This window comes from Heloderma suspectum, chromosome 1 (genome assembly GCF_057233095.1).
Source record: "Heloderma suspectum isolate Gila_16-S chromosome 1, 16-S_ref, whole genome shotgun sequence".
Taxonomy (NCBI): Eukaryota; Metazoa; Chordata; class Lepidosauria; order Squamata; family Helodermatidae; genus Heloderma; species Heloderma suspectum.
The window spans coordinates 402873870-402890737 of NC_139458.1; the positions used below are offsets into that span (position 1 = coordinate 402873870).

General features: G+C 47.4%; 1 protein-coding gene and 1 long non-coding RNA gene across 4 annotated transcripts in view; one reads left to right on the forward strand and one right to left on the reverse strand.

The window, feature by feature from the left end:
- Window positions 1-1342, reverse strand: part of PPP2R5A (protein phosphatase 2 regulatory subunit B'alpha) — a 96763-nt gene extending 95421 nt beyond the window's left edge. The window contains exon 1 of the mRNA XM_084828858.1: window positions 116-1342. Within this exon, the coding sequence (XP_084684984.1) occupies window positions 116-266 (151 nt within the window). The 5' untranslated portion in view covers window positions 267-1342. The remainder of the gene's footprint in view (window positions 1-115) is intronic.
- Window positions 1343-1585: 243 nt separating this feature from the next.
- Window positions 1586-16868, forward strand: part of LOC146360103 (uncharacterized) — a 109256-nt gene continuing 93973 nt past the window's right edge. For all 3 annotated transcript variants that reach the window (XR_014786932.1, XR_014786933.1, XR_014786934.1), the window contains exons 1-2: window positions 1586-1906; window positions 14613-14813. This is a non-coding gene — a long non-coding RNA (uncharacterized LOC146360103). The remainder of the gene's footprint in view (window positions 1907-14612; window positions 14814-16868) is intronic.

Genomic DNA, 16868 nt, shown 5'->3' on the forward strand with positions numbered 1-16868 from the left:
AGGGGAGGAGGAGCGGGAGAAAGACTCGCAGGAGCCCTCTTGCAGAAGCAACACCTGTAGCCTGAAGCTAGGAGAGCTACTGCTTCCTAGGCTAGCTCCTCTCCAAGCGAATTACCTTTGAGCTGGGGCAGCGGAAAGAGCTCCACTTGGCTGCCCTGGGTACGGAACTGCGAGGAGCCCTGCGATCGCTTCTGTTTCTGCGCCTTGCGCACCGACCTCCGCGTGAAGCCATCCACTTTTTCCGCGGCGGAGATAGCCGTCGACATGGCTGGGCGCGGACGACACACAGGGGGGCTCGCCGCCGCTCTCTTGAAGCATATAATCACACCAGGGAGGGAAGGCAGAACAGGCAGCTGCGGCGCTCCTAGCCGAGCACCCCCAAGAAAGGAGAGGAAGACGCACTTAATCCAATGCCCCAAGGAAGGGGGCTTCCAAATTTGGAGGAGGAGGAGAAGGGGGGGGGGGGAAGAGCGATACTAAATCCGAAAACCCCCGACGAAGCGGGGGGAGTCTCTTAATCCGAACACCTCCAGGAATCGGGGTCTTCCAAATAAAGGGGGCTTGTAATCCAACACCCCACGGAAAGGAGGGCTTCCAAAGAGGGCGTCACTTAATCCGACATCCCCGAGAAGGGGGGGGGGAATATTCTTACAAGGAAAGCGGATGCGGGGAGGGGGTTCTTAATCCAATATTCTCCAGGAAAGGGGAAAGAAGGAAAAAAATACCCAATATGAATGGGGGGGGGGACACACAGCCAAGAGCTGCCCCGGCTGCGCCCTCCCGCGTCCAAGTTCCCAGGCCGTGGAGCCGCCAAAAAATAACAATAATTTAAAAAACAGGGAAACTTTACTGCTCCTCCTCCGCCACCACCACCGCCAGCAGCAGCAACAGCGGCGTCTTTTCGCCGCCCGCCCGCGAGCAGCAAACTTTGGCGGCGGCGGCGTGTGCGGGCTCCTGAGGCGCGGAGGCGGCGCTGTTATTCCCTCAGCCGGGCTCGCTGTCGCCTGGCCCGCCCCGCCAGGAGCTCGCCGTCATGAGCCGGAGCTTATCGGAGACTTGAGGGAGAAGGGCGGAGGGGAGGGGGGCCGAGGGAGAGGCGGGAGGCCGGGCTGTGCAGCCTCCTCAGCCACCGTCGGGAGCACCCCGCGCTTCTTCCGCCAACATCTCGTCACGCCGCCGCCGCCGCCGCTTCCTCTTTCGCGGAGCTCCGTCCGTGCGACGTAACAGCGGGGGGAGGGGGAGCGAATCTTCCGCTCGAGAACCGGCGCGCGACTTGCTGGAAGCGAGCGAGCCGCGACGAGGGGAGAGTTGCGACCCGAGAGGGGGCGGGGCCAGAAGCGGCGCCAGAAATAGGGAAAGGGGAGGAGAAAACGCCGGGGGAAGGCGGTTGGAACAACCGTTGGAGGAGCCCCGCTGAAGGGTAACTGACAGGAGCAAAGCAGCCAATCGGGCGACACAGAGGCTCTCCGAATTAGAGCCTCCGAGGGTGGGACTGCAGGAGCCTGCGCGACCTGGGGGTGGTGGGAGGAGGAGGGGCGGCTGAGCGAGTGACCCCAGAGTTGCCCAACGCGAGAGGGTCAAGGGCGGAGTGTCGGAGAAAGGCGATTGGGTCTGGAGGCATGGGGGCGGGATGAGCGGGAAGCCAATTCGGAGTTGGGGAAGCGGTTGGAGTCAAGACGGGGGGGGGCGGGGGAGAGGGCTTGCCTTCGCGTCGTGATTTTGCGGAAAGGCGGAGCTGAGGGTGGACTTGGGGGAGCCCCAAGTTGTCTGCGTTGTGATTTGACTGCGCCATCGTCATTGGCGCTAGTGGCTTTCCCCCGTTGGCCTCAAGAGACTTCAGTACCCCAATCCTATTCCTGTTTACTTATAAGTAAGCCCCAATGTCTTCGATAGAGCCTGCTCTCAGGTAAGCGTGGGTGGGATTTCAGCTGGCATCTTCTTACAAGCTACACCTTTACCTGGAAGTAAGCGCCATCGAATTGGGTGGGTCTGGTTGCAGTCTTGCTGTTATTTGTTTATTTATTTATTATAATGCCCAAGTGGCAACTGCCCCTGGGGCAGTTTACAATAACATAAAACCAAAAACAACAGTGGAATAACAACAGCTAAAACCATAAGATCTAATCACTTAACATGAGCGCAGAGCGGTAACTCCACAAGGTGCGAATTACAGCTCAGTTAATTATTTATGGACTGACCGCATTTATATACCACCTGCTGCTAAAGGTCTCATAGAATCATAGAATAGTAGGGTTGGAAGGGGCCTACAAGGAGAGCGGGGGAGAGCCCACCACCTCCCCATGTAATTGGTTCCATTGTCGTATTGCTCTTACAGTCAGGAAGTTTTTCCTGATGTTCAGCCGGAATCTGGCTTGCTGTAACTTGAGCCCATTATTCCGTGTCCTGCACTCTGGGATGATCAAGAAGAGATCCTGGCCTTCTTCTCTGTGACAACCTTTCAAGTACTTAAAGAAAATGTACATGTCTGCAGAAGATGTACATTTTATAAGGGTGTAATCCTATGTATGTTTAGACAGGATAAGTCCACGGAGAGCACAATCCTATGCATGTTTAGGCAGAAATAAGTCTTAAAACTCCCAGCATTCCCCAGCCATCATAGCTGGCTGGGGCATGCTGGGAGTTGTAGGACTTTTTTTCTGTCTAAACATAGGATTGTGCTCTAAAGCAAGTAGGGTTCCAAGTAGCAAGTTCAAGATTCTACATTCTATAGCTATTAAGTGTGTTCAGGCCTCATTGAACTGTTGGAGGAGAGGGTGTTCCCAATCCTGGATGAGGGTGTGGACCTGGCATGTATTATAGAGACCTGGCTAGATGAGGCTGCTGCTCCCACTCTTGCGGCCATTTGCTCAGCTGAATTTTCATATGGGCAGCAGCCAAGGGCTGGGGGCCAGGGAGGAGGAGTGGCTGTTTTCTACCGTGGGTCCTTGGCCCCACCAGACTCCCTCTCCGGGAGACCGGGGTTGTTGATTGCATGTACTGGAGGCTGGGCCCAAAGGGCAGTCTAGGGATTCTGCTTGTGTACCATCCACCCCGCTGAATGACAGACTTCCTGGCCGAGGTGCTTGAGGTGGTCTCTGATGTGCGTGTGCAGTCCCCTAGCTTGTTGGTGTTGGGGGACTTCAATATACATTTGGAGGCCATCCTCATGGGGGCTCCTCGGGACTTCATGGAGACCATGACTTCCTGGGAGCTGCACCCTATTCCAACTGGGCCCACCCATGTAACCAGTCATGCGTTAGACCTTGTGTTTGTTTCCAGAGAGGTGGGAAGTGATCTGGAAATTGGGGGTATTTCCACCATCCCCTTGTCATGGTCAGATCACTACCTGGTGGGGTTGGACTTCTTGGTTCCACAACCCCTCCGCAGTGGTGGAGGACCCATTAAGATGATCCACCCCAGGCGTCTTATGGATCCAAATGGATTCCTGAACACGCTTGGGGATTCTTTGGAGCACGCAAATGGCCTGTTGGTGGAGACCCTGGTGGATGGCTAGAATGCTGCTATCACCAGGGCATTAGACTGTGTGGCTCCGAAACACCCTCTCCCCCTGAACAGAGCTCAGACTGCACCATAGAATCATAGAATAGTAGGGTTGGAAGGGGCCTACAAGGCCGTCGAGTCCAACCCCCTGCTCAATGCAGGAATCCAAGTCAGAGCATCCCTGACAAATGGCTGTCCAGCCTCGTCTTGAAGGCCTCCAGTGTGGGAGAGCCCACCACCTCCAAGCTCTGAAGCAGGTGATGAGACAGCTAGGGTGCCGGTGGTGGAAATCTCGCTCTGAAGATGATCGGACACAGGTTAGAGCTGCAGCTTCAGACTACCACGTGGCGATAAGAACAGCAAAAAAGAATTTTTATGCTGCCTGTATCGCATCTGCAGAGTGCTGTCCCAGGAGACTGTTCCAAGTGGTCCGGAACCTGGTCGGTCCAGTTGTTCCGGAACCAATGGAGCGTTCTAAGGCCTCCTGAGATGAGCTTGCAAAGCACTTTGCAGATAGAATCAACTGGATCAGGAGTGCTATTCTGTGCGCTGTGGATACAGTTAGTGAACGAGGGGCGGCCAGTGGCAGACTGGTTGTATGGGATCGATTCCATCTTCTTCCTTCAGCTGCTGAAGTGGACAAGGTGCCTTCACCTTTAAGGCCAACCACCTGCTTACCCTTGCCCATCTTGGCTCATTATGAGATTCAGGGAGAGACTTAAGGAGGGGATCAAGGCAGTGGTGAATGCCTACCTCGAGGAGGGAAAGATGCCATCAGGCAATGATAAAACCACTGTTAAAGAAGCCCTCCTTGGATCCCCAAGACTTGAACAACTTTTCCCCTGTCTCAAATCTACCATTTTGGGGCAAGGTGATTGAGCGGGTGGTAGCTTTGCAGTTGCAGGCACACTTGGAAGAAGATGATTATCTGGATCCATTTTAATTGGGCTTCGGGCCTGAGCATGGGACAGAAACGGCCTTGGCCACCTGCGTGGATGATATGGGAGGACTCTGGATAGGGGCGAATGCTCCTTGTTCTCCTCGATCTCTCAGCGACTTTTGATACTGTCGACCATGGTATCCTCCTGGACCACCTGGAGGAGTGGGGCATAGGGGACACGGTATTTTGGTGGTGCCATTCCTTCCTCTCTGGCAAGTACCAGAGGGTAGCTCTGGGGGAGGAGACTTCAGACCCTTGGCTGCTCGCTTGTGGGGTGCCACAGGGTTATATCCTCTCCCCAATGTTATTTAACACCTATATGAAGCCACTGGGGGCTATCAGAAGGTTTTGGGTGCAGTGTCACAATATGCGGATGACACGCAACTCTACCTCTCATTTAAATCCTCACCAAGGTTGGCTGTAGAAACCCCATCCAAGTGTCTGGAGTCAGTGAGAGGCTGGATGGAAAGGACTAAGCTGAAACTGAACCCCGACAAAACCGAAGTACTTTTTGTGGGAGACAAGGGGAGGTTGGGGGATGTTGACCTGGTGTTTAATGGGGTGTGGCTACCCCTGAAGGACCAGGTCCACAGTCTGGGGGTCATTTTAGATTCCCAGCTGTCCATGGAGGCTTGGGTGTCAGGCATGAGCCAGGCAGTGCTGTACCAACTCCATCTGACACGGCAGCTGTGCCCCTATCTCCCTAACCATCTGCTCCCACCAGCTCCTCTCGCCTAGACTACTATAATGTGCTCTATGTGGGGTTACCCTTGAAGATGGTTTGGAAGTTGCAGCTGGTGCAGAACGTGGTGGCCTGCCTGATTAAAGGCATTCATCAGCGAGATCACATCACTCCAGTGCTGAAGGAGTTGCACTGGTTACCTGTTGTTTTCCGGGCCCAATTCAAGGTGTTGGCATTGACATTTATCTTAAGGAGCGCCTCCAAGGATGCCACTCAACGAGATCAGCCTTGATAGACCTTCTGTCTGTCCCATCAGCCAGGACAGCTAGGCTGGTGAGGGCTAGGGAGAGGGCCTTTTCTGTGGTGGCCCCCGCTCTGTGGAATTCCCCCCCTAGTGACCTCCGCCATGCACCCTCTTTGATGAGCTTCCACTGGGCTTTAAAAACCTGGCTGTTCAGGCAGGCATTTGGGGTGGGTTAGGGATTTTTAGAGCGGTGTTGTTTTGTTATGTTGTTTTGTTCAGTTGATTATGTAGATTCATTGTATTTCCTGTTATTAGTATTGTACGCTGCCAAGAGTGGCCAGGTAGCCAGCCAGATGGGCAGCTAATAAAGCTAATAAAATAAATAAATAAATGAATGAATGAATGAATGAATGAATTATTTTAAGACTTATGTGCTTCTGCAAACCTCAGAGTTCCTCCAAACATGCGGATGTTCCCCTCTTGTTTCTTGGTGGCCCTATTTTGTCTACATAGTTCATCTGAGTTTGCCATTAGAGTGGTGGCTTATAAACTGTGGGTGCTTCCAGAGGGAGGGCTCCTAACACTAATAATCAAAAGACATTGTGCACCTATTCCATCTTTCTTAATGGATTTTTTCTGGCATGTTTTTCTGATATTTACTGGTGGGAAAACATAGGAGGGCTACAAACTGAAGAAGATGACATCTGGACCTACTGTAAAATTCCATGGATAAGGAATGCAATTGCACAATCAAAGCCTCTTCTAGAAGCATTGTAACCCAATAATGAACATCTGGTTTTACAAACCACAACCTGGTTTTAGTTAATTAAAAAAAACAATTTGAAGCTTCATTATTAATGGTTTAAGAATAGCCATTGCCTTCTCTTTAAAGGCATTTACATTTAAGATGCTTCTTAATGTCAATTTTGGGGAAGCATGTTACTAACTGACAGTGTACATGTGATGGTGTACTTTAAACATATGAATCCCTCTGCATGGTGGAAGATAAAAAGTTACTATGTCATATTCAAAACAAATGTGTGAAGCTTCCCTAATTCTGTTATTTAAAGAAGGCTTCATTAAGATCTGATAACGAACACCCTGCTTCATATAACTGCTCAAAAGGTTGTGTGATGATTCTACCATGAGCCTTATATCCAGTCCATTAACCCACATCTGGAAGAAGGTTTGCAGGGCAGGACGAGTGGCAGAGGCAATCTTCGCCTCCCCATTGTCCGATTGCTGCATTTTTCACTAGATGGGCTTTTTTGCCCATCTAGTGAGGGGGCTTCAGAGGGGGAGGGAAGGAGGCTGGAAGAGGCTCAGGATAGCCTAAGGCTTCTCTGGTCTCCTCCCGTCTCCGCCCACCAGGATGCCCCTTTTCCCCTTCTCCGAGGTCACTTTTCCAACCTTGGAGGGCAGCCGGCGCAGTTCTCTCCATGCCAGCTGCAAGGGGGATGGGTGTGAGACCTCCAACTCCCGCTTCCAAGGTTGGAGTGCTGTCTCTGACCTCAGAGGGAAGAATCCCCACTATCCTATGGTCCTATGGCCCCTCAGACAATGTCTAGGGACCATAAGATTGCTCCCTCCGTGTGTATGGGATTATAGCATAAATGTGTGTATGTGCTGAGCCTTTCACATGGCCAGTCTGCTTTCACACTGGGACTATTGCTTCAATGCAACCATGTAAGTGTTGGCAAGACCACAGTCTCATTCACTGCAAATTGCGCCAGCTATTCTGCACTCAATAAATGTGAGTCTTTAAATAACATTGGAACAATTTGTCTAAGAGACCATCTGTTGTCTCCTCTGCATCACAGGATTTGAGACAGAGGGATTGGAACTGAGATCAGGAGGTAGGAACTTAGGAGCTCATGAGTGAGATCTCTCTTTAGCTTGAGTTGTGTTGCAATCCATTTGTTAATAACAGGTTCACAAGCAAATCAGTAGGAGTGGGGGTGATATTTCAGTTTTAGAAAGGTGGATTTGTTAATTATAGTTGCGGTTCCTCTTTTCATCGTTACATTCTCGAAATCATTTCTTTTGTATTGAGTGTTCATGTGCCAAATGCCACATCCAAAGATTGATTTAAATATGTCATGTACATAAGTAACAAATGCTGCCTCTCTGTCATGCCCCCTGTCGGGCTTACATTTACTTAAAGGCTCCGAAATTATTCAATCTGATGATACCAATAAAGTGTAATTTGAGAACCGATAATGTCATGTCAATAATATAGATTTATTTAACCACAATCGGGTTGATTTAATAACACTGTATTATTCTATTTAGAATGAAAGCGTACTGCTGGGGTCTCTCAACATGGTGAACCTAAGTCTGGATCCAACGCAATGACTACAGGCATCCAGTATTATGTAATACTGGTGAACAAAATTGATACGGCACAAAACAAATGCTGTAGAACACATTAATCAAATCTACATTATTTAGAATGCATAATAATTATGTGTCATTTATATAGAATCACATTGTTGTTCTATTCAAATTTCACATGTTCTGGGACATTTCCAAGCTATTCAGACATATGAAGATCCAAGGTCTCTGTTTATGATGTTTCATGCCATTGCTGGGTTCATTGGAATTAATATTACTACTATTACTACTACTACTGTTATTACAGATGTGCAGACATCATCAGGGGCAAGTTGCCTAGGTAGCATGTTACTTCAGTGCCCCATATGAAATAGAAGTTAAGGCCTGATTTAAAGATGATGCTAGGCACGGAAGAAAAACTTGCACATATAGAATTCTGTACGGCTGCTATGACTATCCCATCAGCTGCTGTATGTGTGGCATTAGTGCATCAGAGTGGTTCCCACGTGGGCCATGGATCTCTCGTGCACTAAGCCTACAGGAATCGCACAGCGGCTCAGTTTAAATGAGATGCCAACTGCACGGAACGCTGCTTAGGTAAATTTTCAAAGCATCCTGTGTAAATCGTGCCTCCTGATATATGGATGCCATCAAATACCACAGTTTGCCTCAGCTGAACCCGCAATAGACTACAGTCAGCCAATAGTTGAAGACATTTAACAGCTGTCATTTTGCATATGTAGGAAAAGAAGAAGATTATGAGCTGATCTGCTGATCTGTCTCTTTCTTTAATAACATTTCAAGTTTGAAAACAACTTAAAACCAGTGGCAAAATTTCTGAAATCTCTGCATCAGCCTTCCTCAACCTGGTGCGCTCCAGATGTTTTGGACTAGTGCTTCCATCAGCTCCAGCCAGGATGGGCAATGGTCAAGGATTGTGGGAGCTGAGGTCCAAAACATCTGGAGGGCACTAGGTTAGGGAAGTCTGCCCTACACTTATATTCAGTCATGGAAAACAGCATCAGTGTAAATGATTCAGACGTTTTGGACTACAATCTCATCAGCCTTAGTTCAGGGGTGTTTGGACTAAAAATGTGGGGCCATTTGGGGAACCCTGGAGGGCTGGATTGGGCCCCCAGGTGGGTTGGATTGGGCCCTAGGCCTAAGGTTTCCCACCCCATGCTAAATAATGAAAGTAAAAAGAGAGTGAGGCTAAAAGACTAGCAGTACGTGCAAGTGTTCAATTCTGCTTCTTGGAGGTGAAGCACCAAAGATGGTTTGATTCACCTTCCCTTCCCACAGACCTGACCGTAGAATCATAGACTCATAAAATAGTAGGGTTGGAAGGGGCCTACAAGACTGTCGAGTCCAACCCCCTGCTCAGTACAGGAATCCAAGTCAGAGCATCCCTGACAGATGGCTGTCCAGCCTCACCTTGAATGTCTCCAGTGTGGGAGAGCCCACCACTTCCCTAGGTAATTGGTTCCCTTGTCGCATTGCTCTAACAGGAAGTTTTTCCTGATGTTCAGCTGGAATCTGGCTTCCTGTAACTTGAGCCCATTATTCCGTGTCCTGCACTCTGGGATGATCGAGAAGAGATCCTGGCCGTCCTCTCTGTGACAACCTTTCAAGTACTTGAAGAGCACTATCACCTCTCCCCTCAGTCTTCTCAAGGCTAAACATGCCCAGTTCTTTCAGTCTCTCTTCAGAGGGCTTTGTTTCCAGTTCCTTGAACATCTTTGTTGCCCTCCTCTGAACCCTCTCCAGTTTGTCTGCATCCTTCTTAAAATGTGGTGCCCAGAACTGGACACAGTACTGCAGATGAGGCCTAACCAGTGCTGAGTAGAGGGGAACTAGTACTTCCTGGGATTTGGAAGCTGTGCTTCTATTAATGCAGCCCAAAATAGCATTTGCCTATTTTGCAGCCACATCACATTGTTGGCTCATATTCAGCTTGTGATCGACAACAATTCCAAGATCCTTCTCGCTTGTAGTGTTGTTGAGCCATGTATCCCCCATCTTGTAACTGTGCATTTGGTTTCTTTTTCCTAGGTGCACGACTTGGCATTTATCCCTATTAAATGTCATTCTGTTGTTTTCTGCCCAGCGCTCCAGTCTATCAAGATCACTTTGAATGTTGTTTCTGTCTTCCAGGGTATTAGCTATCCCGCCCAATTTTGTGTCATCTGCAAATTTGATCAGCATTCCCTGCACCTCCTCCTCCAAGTCATTAATAAAAATGTTGAAGAGCACTGGGCCCAGGACTGAGCCCTGCGGTACCCCACTCAATACCTCTCCCCAGTTTGAGAAGGTCCCATTGATAAGCACTCTTTGAGTCCGATTTTGCAGCCAACTGTGGATCCACCGGATCGTTGTTTGATCTAGCCCACTTTGAGCTAGTTTGCTCACCAGGATATCATGGGGCACTTTGTCGAAAGTTTTGCAGAAGTCGAGGTATATGATGTCCACAGCATTCCCACAGTCCACAAGGGAAGTTACTTGATCAAAACATGAGATCAGATTCATCTGGAAGGATTTGTTCTTGACAAATCTATGTTGGCTTCGAGTAATCACTGCATTGTTTTCAAGGTACTTGCAGATGGATTGCTTTATCATCTGCTCCAGAATTTTCCCAGGGATTGATGTCAGACTGACTGGTCTGTAGTTCCTAGGTTCCTCCTTTTTGCCCTTTTTGAAGATAGGGACCACATTAGCCCTCCTCCAGTCATCTGGCACTTCCCCCGTCCTCCATGATTGCTCAAAGAGAGTAGACAGCGGTTCTGAGAGTTCTTCTCCAAGTTCCTTTATTACTCTAAGGTGCAGCTCATCTGGCCCTGGAGATCTGAACTCATTCAAAGTAATTAGGTGTTCCTTGACCATATGCCTATTGATCTCAAGCTGCAGTCCTACCCCGTCAGCCTGTAATTTGCCTTTGCCAGGGGGGTCATAGACCCTCTTTGGGGAGAAGACTGAGCCAAAGTAGGAATTGAGCACCTCTGCCTTTTCTTTGTCATTTGTTATCATTTTGCCATCCTTATTTAACAGCTGAACAACCATTTCTTTCCTCTGTCTTTTAAAATGCACATAGTTGAAGAAAGCCTTTTTGTTGCTTTTAGCATCCCTTGCTAACCTCAGCTCGTTCTCAGCTTTAGCCTTCCTGATGCCATCCCTGCAATTCTGTGCTACCTGCCTGTACTCTTCCTTTGTTGCTTGGCCTTCTTTCCACTTCCTATATGTGTCCTTTTTTGTTTTCAGGTCATCCCTAAGCTTTTTGTGAAGCCACATTGGTTTCTTCTGTTGTCTTCCACCTTTTCTTCTTGTTGGAATGGTTTGTAATTGTGCCTTGAGAATTTCCTTTTTTAAAAGCTCCCACCCATCTTGGACTCCTTTTCTCGTTAGAGTCGTTTGCCATGGGACCTTACTGATCGTTGTTCTGAGTTTATTAAAGTCGGCTTTCCTAAAATCCAGGGTATGCATTTGACCACACTCGGCTTTTGCTTCCCTTAGAACCAAGAACTCAAGTACAACATGGTCGCTTTCCCCCAGAGTTCCTGTAACTGCTACTTTACCCACTAAGTAATCTCTGTTGGTTAGGATCAAGTCAAGGATAGCCGATCCTCTAGTTCCTTCCTCTACTTTCTGTAGGAGGAAGTTATCCGACACAAAAGTCAGGAATTTCCTGGAGGGGCCATGTTTTGCAGAATTTGTCTCCCAACAAATATCGGGGAAATTGAAGTCCCCCATTACTACTACATCATGGTTCCTTGAAACGTTTGCTATTTGCTTTTCAAAAGTTTCATCCTCATCTTCTCCTTGATTGGGTGGCCCGTAGTAGACTCCAACCACCATGTTCCTTTTATTTTTTGGTCCATTTATTTGGTCCAGATGCTCTCGATGGGGCTACCAAGCTCATCTTCCTGTATTTCTGTGCAGAGATATGTATTTTTCATGTATAGTGCACCCCCACCTCCCTTTCTGTTCCTCCTGCTCTTTTTGAACAAGTTATATCCTTCAACTGCTGTATTCGAGTCACTACATCTCCTTTCCCCAACCTGGTTCTCTCCAGATATGTCGGACTACAACTCCCATCATTCCCAGCCAGCAGTGCACCAATCCTATAGAGTGACACCAGCTATGGCACCATAGGATATGGGATAAGTCCTGCTACATCAGTGGAACTCAAGATATGCCGCCAGCATGAAAGATACCCTGGCAAAACACTCCACCGGCATATCTGCACTGCCAGCGAGAATACACCATGGAATGCTCAAAATAGGGGAGAGTCACGAGCGAGAGGGCAAGGGGGAGGAATATATGCCATATCCTATATTACTGCAGCCCAAACCCCTGCCTAAAGGGATTCCTGGTGTCTGGTAGTACGAGGGTCAGTGCTGCCTGTGTCAGTGGGGCTCATGGACTGAGGGCACTGTAGCATCATTTTGTGTGTTGTCACTGTTGTGATGCAGTGATGTGTGCTGGGGGCATGTCCCTGATGGCTTGAGTTCATTGGCTCCTTCTGCGGGATTGTCGTCAGCACAGTCCCTGATTGGTGGTTTTGGTGGTGTTTCCAGGGTCACTGTGGTCATGCTTGCCAGGTGGGTGGTTTGTTGGTTTCTTTGCCATTTTCTGTAATGCATTTCCCCCTCCCCTCCTGGAATGAGTGGGTTTTGGATACAGTGGCCATTTCACCAGCATAGCAGTAGTGTAGCTCCCCACCTCCCCTGGCTTAGAGTATAGGATTGCTTGATTAATCCTGTCCAGTAAACACTGCCACAGTTTGCATTTTGGTCTGCAAACTTGTTCTTTTGTTTTGCTGGCTTTACTCGCTGCCATTTGTATTTCATGTGACTGCTATTTATGGAGGAATAAATATTGCCAGGAGGGCCTGTTTAAAAAGGCCAATGACCTGGATATTTTTTCCCGCTTGAATTAGCTTCAGAAATCAGACATGTTTAACCACTGATCTTTTCCCTTATAGCTGTAAGTCATTTTAACATCTTGATGCACTGCTTGCGAGATCAATCGTGAGGCAGAGAGGAAAACCCGTGTGTACGGGTCTAATTTGGAAATCATTTGTATCCTTTCTGGATGGACTTAATTGTTACTATTTTATTTTTTTAAATTGCCAACAGATAATATCTGCATCATTTTGCAGTAACATAGTTTTTATTCATGAATATTGTTGCCCTGGAAATGTCCTTATAATGCAAATGAGTAATTCCTTTTAACAACTATTTGTCTTTACAGAAATGTCATGAATTTTTCTAAAATGAAACTGGGTTTTAATGAAGACTGGGAATGAATATGTCTCTCTTGTAAATATAGTAAGAACATTTTGTTGTTGTGTTGCATAATAATAACCTGAAACCAAAATAGCCCAGATAGAAGGCCAATGTTCTGTGATTTCATCATCTATTTATTTATTTCTACCATTTTCCTTCTGCCAAGTAATGCAAAGTGTTCCAGCAAATAGATTATTTACGGCACAGATGGGCAACCCACAGCCCTGCTCTGTGTATGATAGTACAGTGAGTGATAATGGCTATAGGGGAAAATGCTGAAAACGTATTTTTTGTTTTGTTAAACAAAAGGAAACATCAGACACATCCTTTTCCAAGCATTATATGCAGTATGAAATGTATCAGTCAAAAGAGCAGAGTAGACTCAAAAGTGAGATCTTTCACAACGTATGTTTTCCAGTCCATGCTTGGTATGGCAGACTGCCTTTCTGTCCAAGAAGTCAATGATTCTTTACACTGCCAGACCAACTGACAATTCTCCTGCCTTTGTCTTCAAAACCATGCAACTTAAACATGCAGCTGAGAATCTAGAACTGGAATTTGGAGGTCTAGTTAGTACAGATACCAGTCACATATAAACAGTCACATATATCATTTATATTGCACTTATATTTATAGCATTAGGCAGCACAATCCCTTGTGTGTGTATTTGGAAGGAAGCCCCACTGTGCTCAATACAGCTTACTACATAGATGGGTGGGCTTCACGCTTGCGGGATTGACTGTTTCTTTTACTAAAACCCCAAGATCCACCAAGTGGAGCCTTGTGGGAAAGACATACACATAGGATTAAAGAATTCTAAGCCCAGAGTATCAGAACTGAATGGAGCTCACAGTCCTTCTACACAAAACTCCACTCCAGGATACTCTAAGCATTCTTCATTTCAGCAGTATAATTTAAGGATGCTCACTTTGTTGGGAGTCAGAAATCTTTGTTGATCTACTACAAATCACCCAGCAATCTGCCAATAGATTCAGATCCACCTTTTGTCCACCGTTTACTACTAAGGAAGTGTGCATAGGATCACAGCCAAACTCATTTAACACACATTATCTCAATCATCTTTATAACAACCCTATGAAGAAGGCCAGTAGTATCCCCATATTATAAATGGGGAAGAGAGCTGAAACTGAGAGTGGCCCCAGAGATCAATGTAAAACTTGAATCATGGACTTACCAGCCCATAGCCAAGCTCTTAATTGCTATATTTGCAGCAAGTTAGTATCTATAAACTGTGGGTTGGATCTAGAATTCAGTTTACTTACTCTTGATCTAACCCTGTAAGCCTAAACTTGTAAATTAAAACCAGCTAGTAATCCAAGATGACCTCTGGTTTTCCCAAGAATAAACTCTCAAGTATATTGTGATCCTTTGATTGATTAATATAACTGTAATTTTCTTCAAGAGGTATTTGCTAAAAATAGATTATACACTTCCTTTTTAAAACAGGTTCAGCCACGAATTGGAAGACATTCCATCATTTGCTTAGAACAAGTTTTTAAAGTGTGCTGCACTGAGAGGACAACCTTTATGGCTTCCTTGTTGTGTGAGGATAACTATTGTCATTTCTTTGTAGCATGAGGAATAATACATTTTCTGTCTTACAACCAGCTACATGGAGAATGCTTGGAAAGCCTTCTGAAGTAAAACTCAACTGCTCCATTTGTCCTCTGTGGCCATGATCCAGCAAAACCATATGATCACGTGGGCAAGAAAACACACACAATCTCGATGTGGGTCAGAGTGCGCCTTTGAACTGCAGCCCCTAATACTGCTGAAAGAGGCAAGCAGCAGTTGAGTTTAAACTGAAAGGTGGGTTTTCAGTTCAGAATGTGGTAACCAAGGACTTCTGCCTTTTGGCCTTCTTATTTCTTTAAGGCACAATCCTATGCATGTTTAGACAGAAAAAAGACCTACAGCTCCCAACATTGCAGGCTGGGGAATGCTGGGAGTTGCAAGACTTTTTTCTGTCTAAACAGGCATCGGATTGCATCCTTATTTATTGAAATCATGCAACCCCGCTTAATATTTTCCATGTGGCCTTCAGGGGCATGTGAAGTGCACCATTTTATGAATCAAGCAGGTCTAAAGCAGCAAAGGACACCACAAACATGCACATATTTGCCATTTGTCTTCTCCCTGATTTCGTCATTTCTTCTGTGAGCATTCGTCATTGATATTCTGAGCAAAGCTATAGGAGGATAGAGCTAGCAATTCTGCAGTTGCTCCTGCCCACAGGAGCATTGACTGCTGTCTACCTGGTCATGTGTGCCTGTAGCCCAGTACTCCAGCCTTCCCCAACTTGGCACCCTCCAGATGTGTCAGACTACAACTCCCATCCCCAGCCAGCATTGGACTACAACTCCCATCACCCACAGCCAGTATCATCACAGTGGTTGGGAATGATGGGGTCTGTAGTCCCACACATCTGGAGGATGCTAACTTGGGGGAAGCTGATTTACTCATTGGCAGAGGCTCTCCAGGATCCCAGTCTTTCCCATCACCTGCTACTGTGCTTGAGTAAGGTGCTCAAGAGAGTGGCGGCATCTCAGCTGTAGGTGCTCTGGAATGAAACCAATTATCTGGATCCATTCCAGTCTGGATTCAGACCCAGTACTGGGATGGAATCGGTCATGGTCTCCCTGATGGATGACCTTCTTCGGGAGAGGGACGAGGGACATGCGACCCTGTCGCTTCTTCTTGATCTCCCCCTGGCTTTTGATACAGTTGACTGTGGTATCCTCCTGGACCACCTCTGTCAGTTGGGAGTTGGAGGCACTGTTCTACAGTGGTTTGACTTGTATTTGCGGGGTTGGTTCTGGAGAATAGCATTGGGTGGCTGCACCTCAGCCCCATAGCAGCTGAACTGTGGGATACTACAGGGCACCATCTTGTCCCCAATGTTATTTAATATCTATATGAAGCCGTTGGGAGCGGTCATCAGGAGATTTGGGGTAAGGTGTCTGCTGTGTGCTGACAACATTCAGTTCTATTTCTCTGTGACATCTGAATCAGGAGAGGCTGTGCACATACTGAACCGGTGCCTGGATGCAGTTATGGCTTGGATGAGGGCCCATAAACTGCAGCTGAACCCTGCTAAGACAGAGACCCTGTGGGCTGACAGTTCCCAGGTCCAGGAATTGGGGTGTTTGCCTGCTCTGGATAGGGCTGCATTCCCTCTGAAGGATCAGGTCCATAGTTTGGGGGTGCTCCTGGATCCATCTTTGTCACTAGAGGCCCAGGTGTCCTGGAGTGTCAATTACCAACTTCAGTTGGTACACCAACTTCACCCATTCCTGGATAGGGATAGCTTAGCCATGGTGATCCATGTACTGGTATATTGGCCTCAGGAGCATAGCCAAGTCATTTGTAGTGTTAGAAGGGCCTAGAGATCCATAATGCTTGCTTAAGTTCGTTATTGGTGCAATTCCCTTGTTAGTAAGCCTCTGAGCAGATGAGTCAAAAGGCCGATAACAGCCTTCTCAGTGCATTCCTTGCTAATGAGTAGAAAGCCTTATCAGGCCATGCCTGAGAAGTGAAGCTATGTGTTTATGCTGAGCTGCAGGGGGCTGTGCTTGAGAACCAAGTGCTGTTAGTTTATGCTGGGAATGAACACTAGGGGCACTTGCTACTGCTATGCTGCCTCATGGCTAACATGTATTGTATAAAACCCATTGTACCCAATGGCTCGTGGTTCAGAGAAACTGTCTGATCCAGCCATTGGGTATGCCTGTGTGCTGTAAGTTACCCAATAAAGTCTCCTTGTAAGTAGGGATGTACAGATTCTCCACCATCCATTCTGGTGGGGAATCCACCCGGGGGAGGGGGAGGCGATCTGTTCCTCCCCCCTGCCCCCGGAATCCTCCG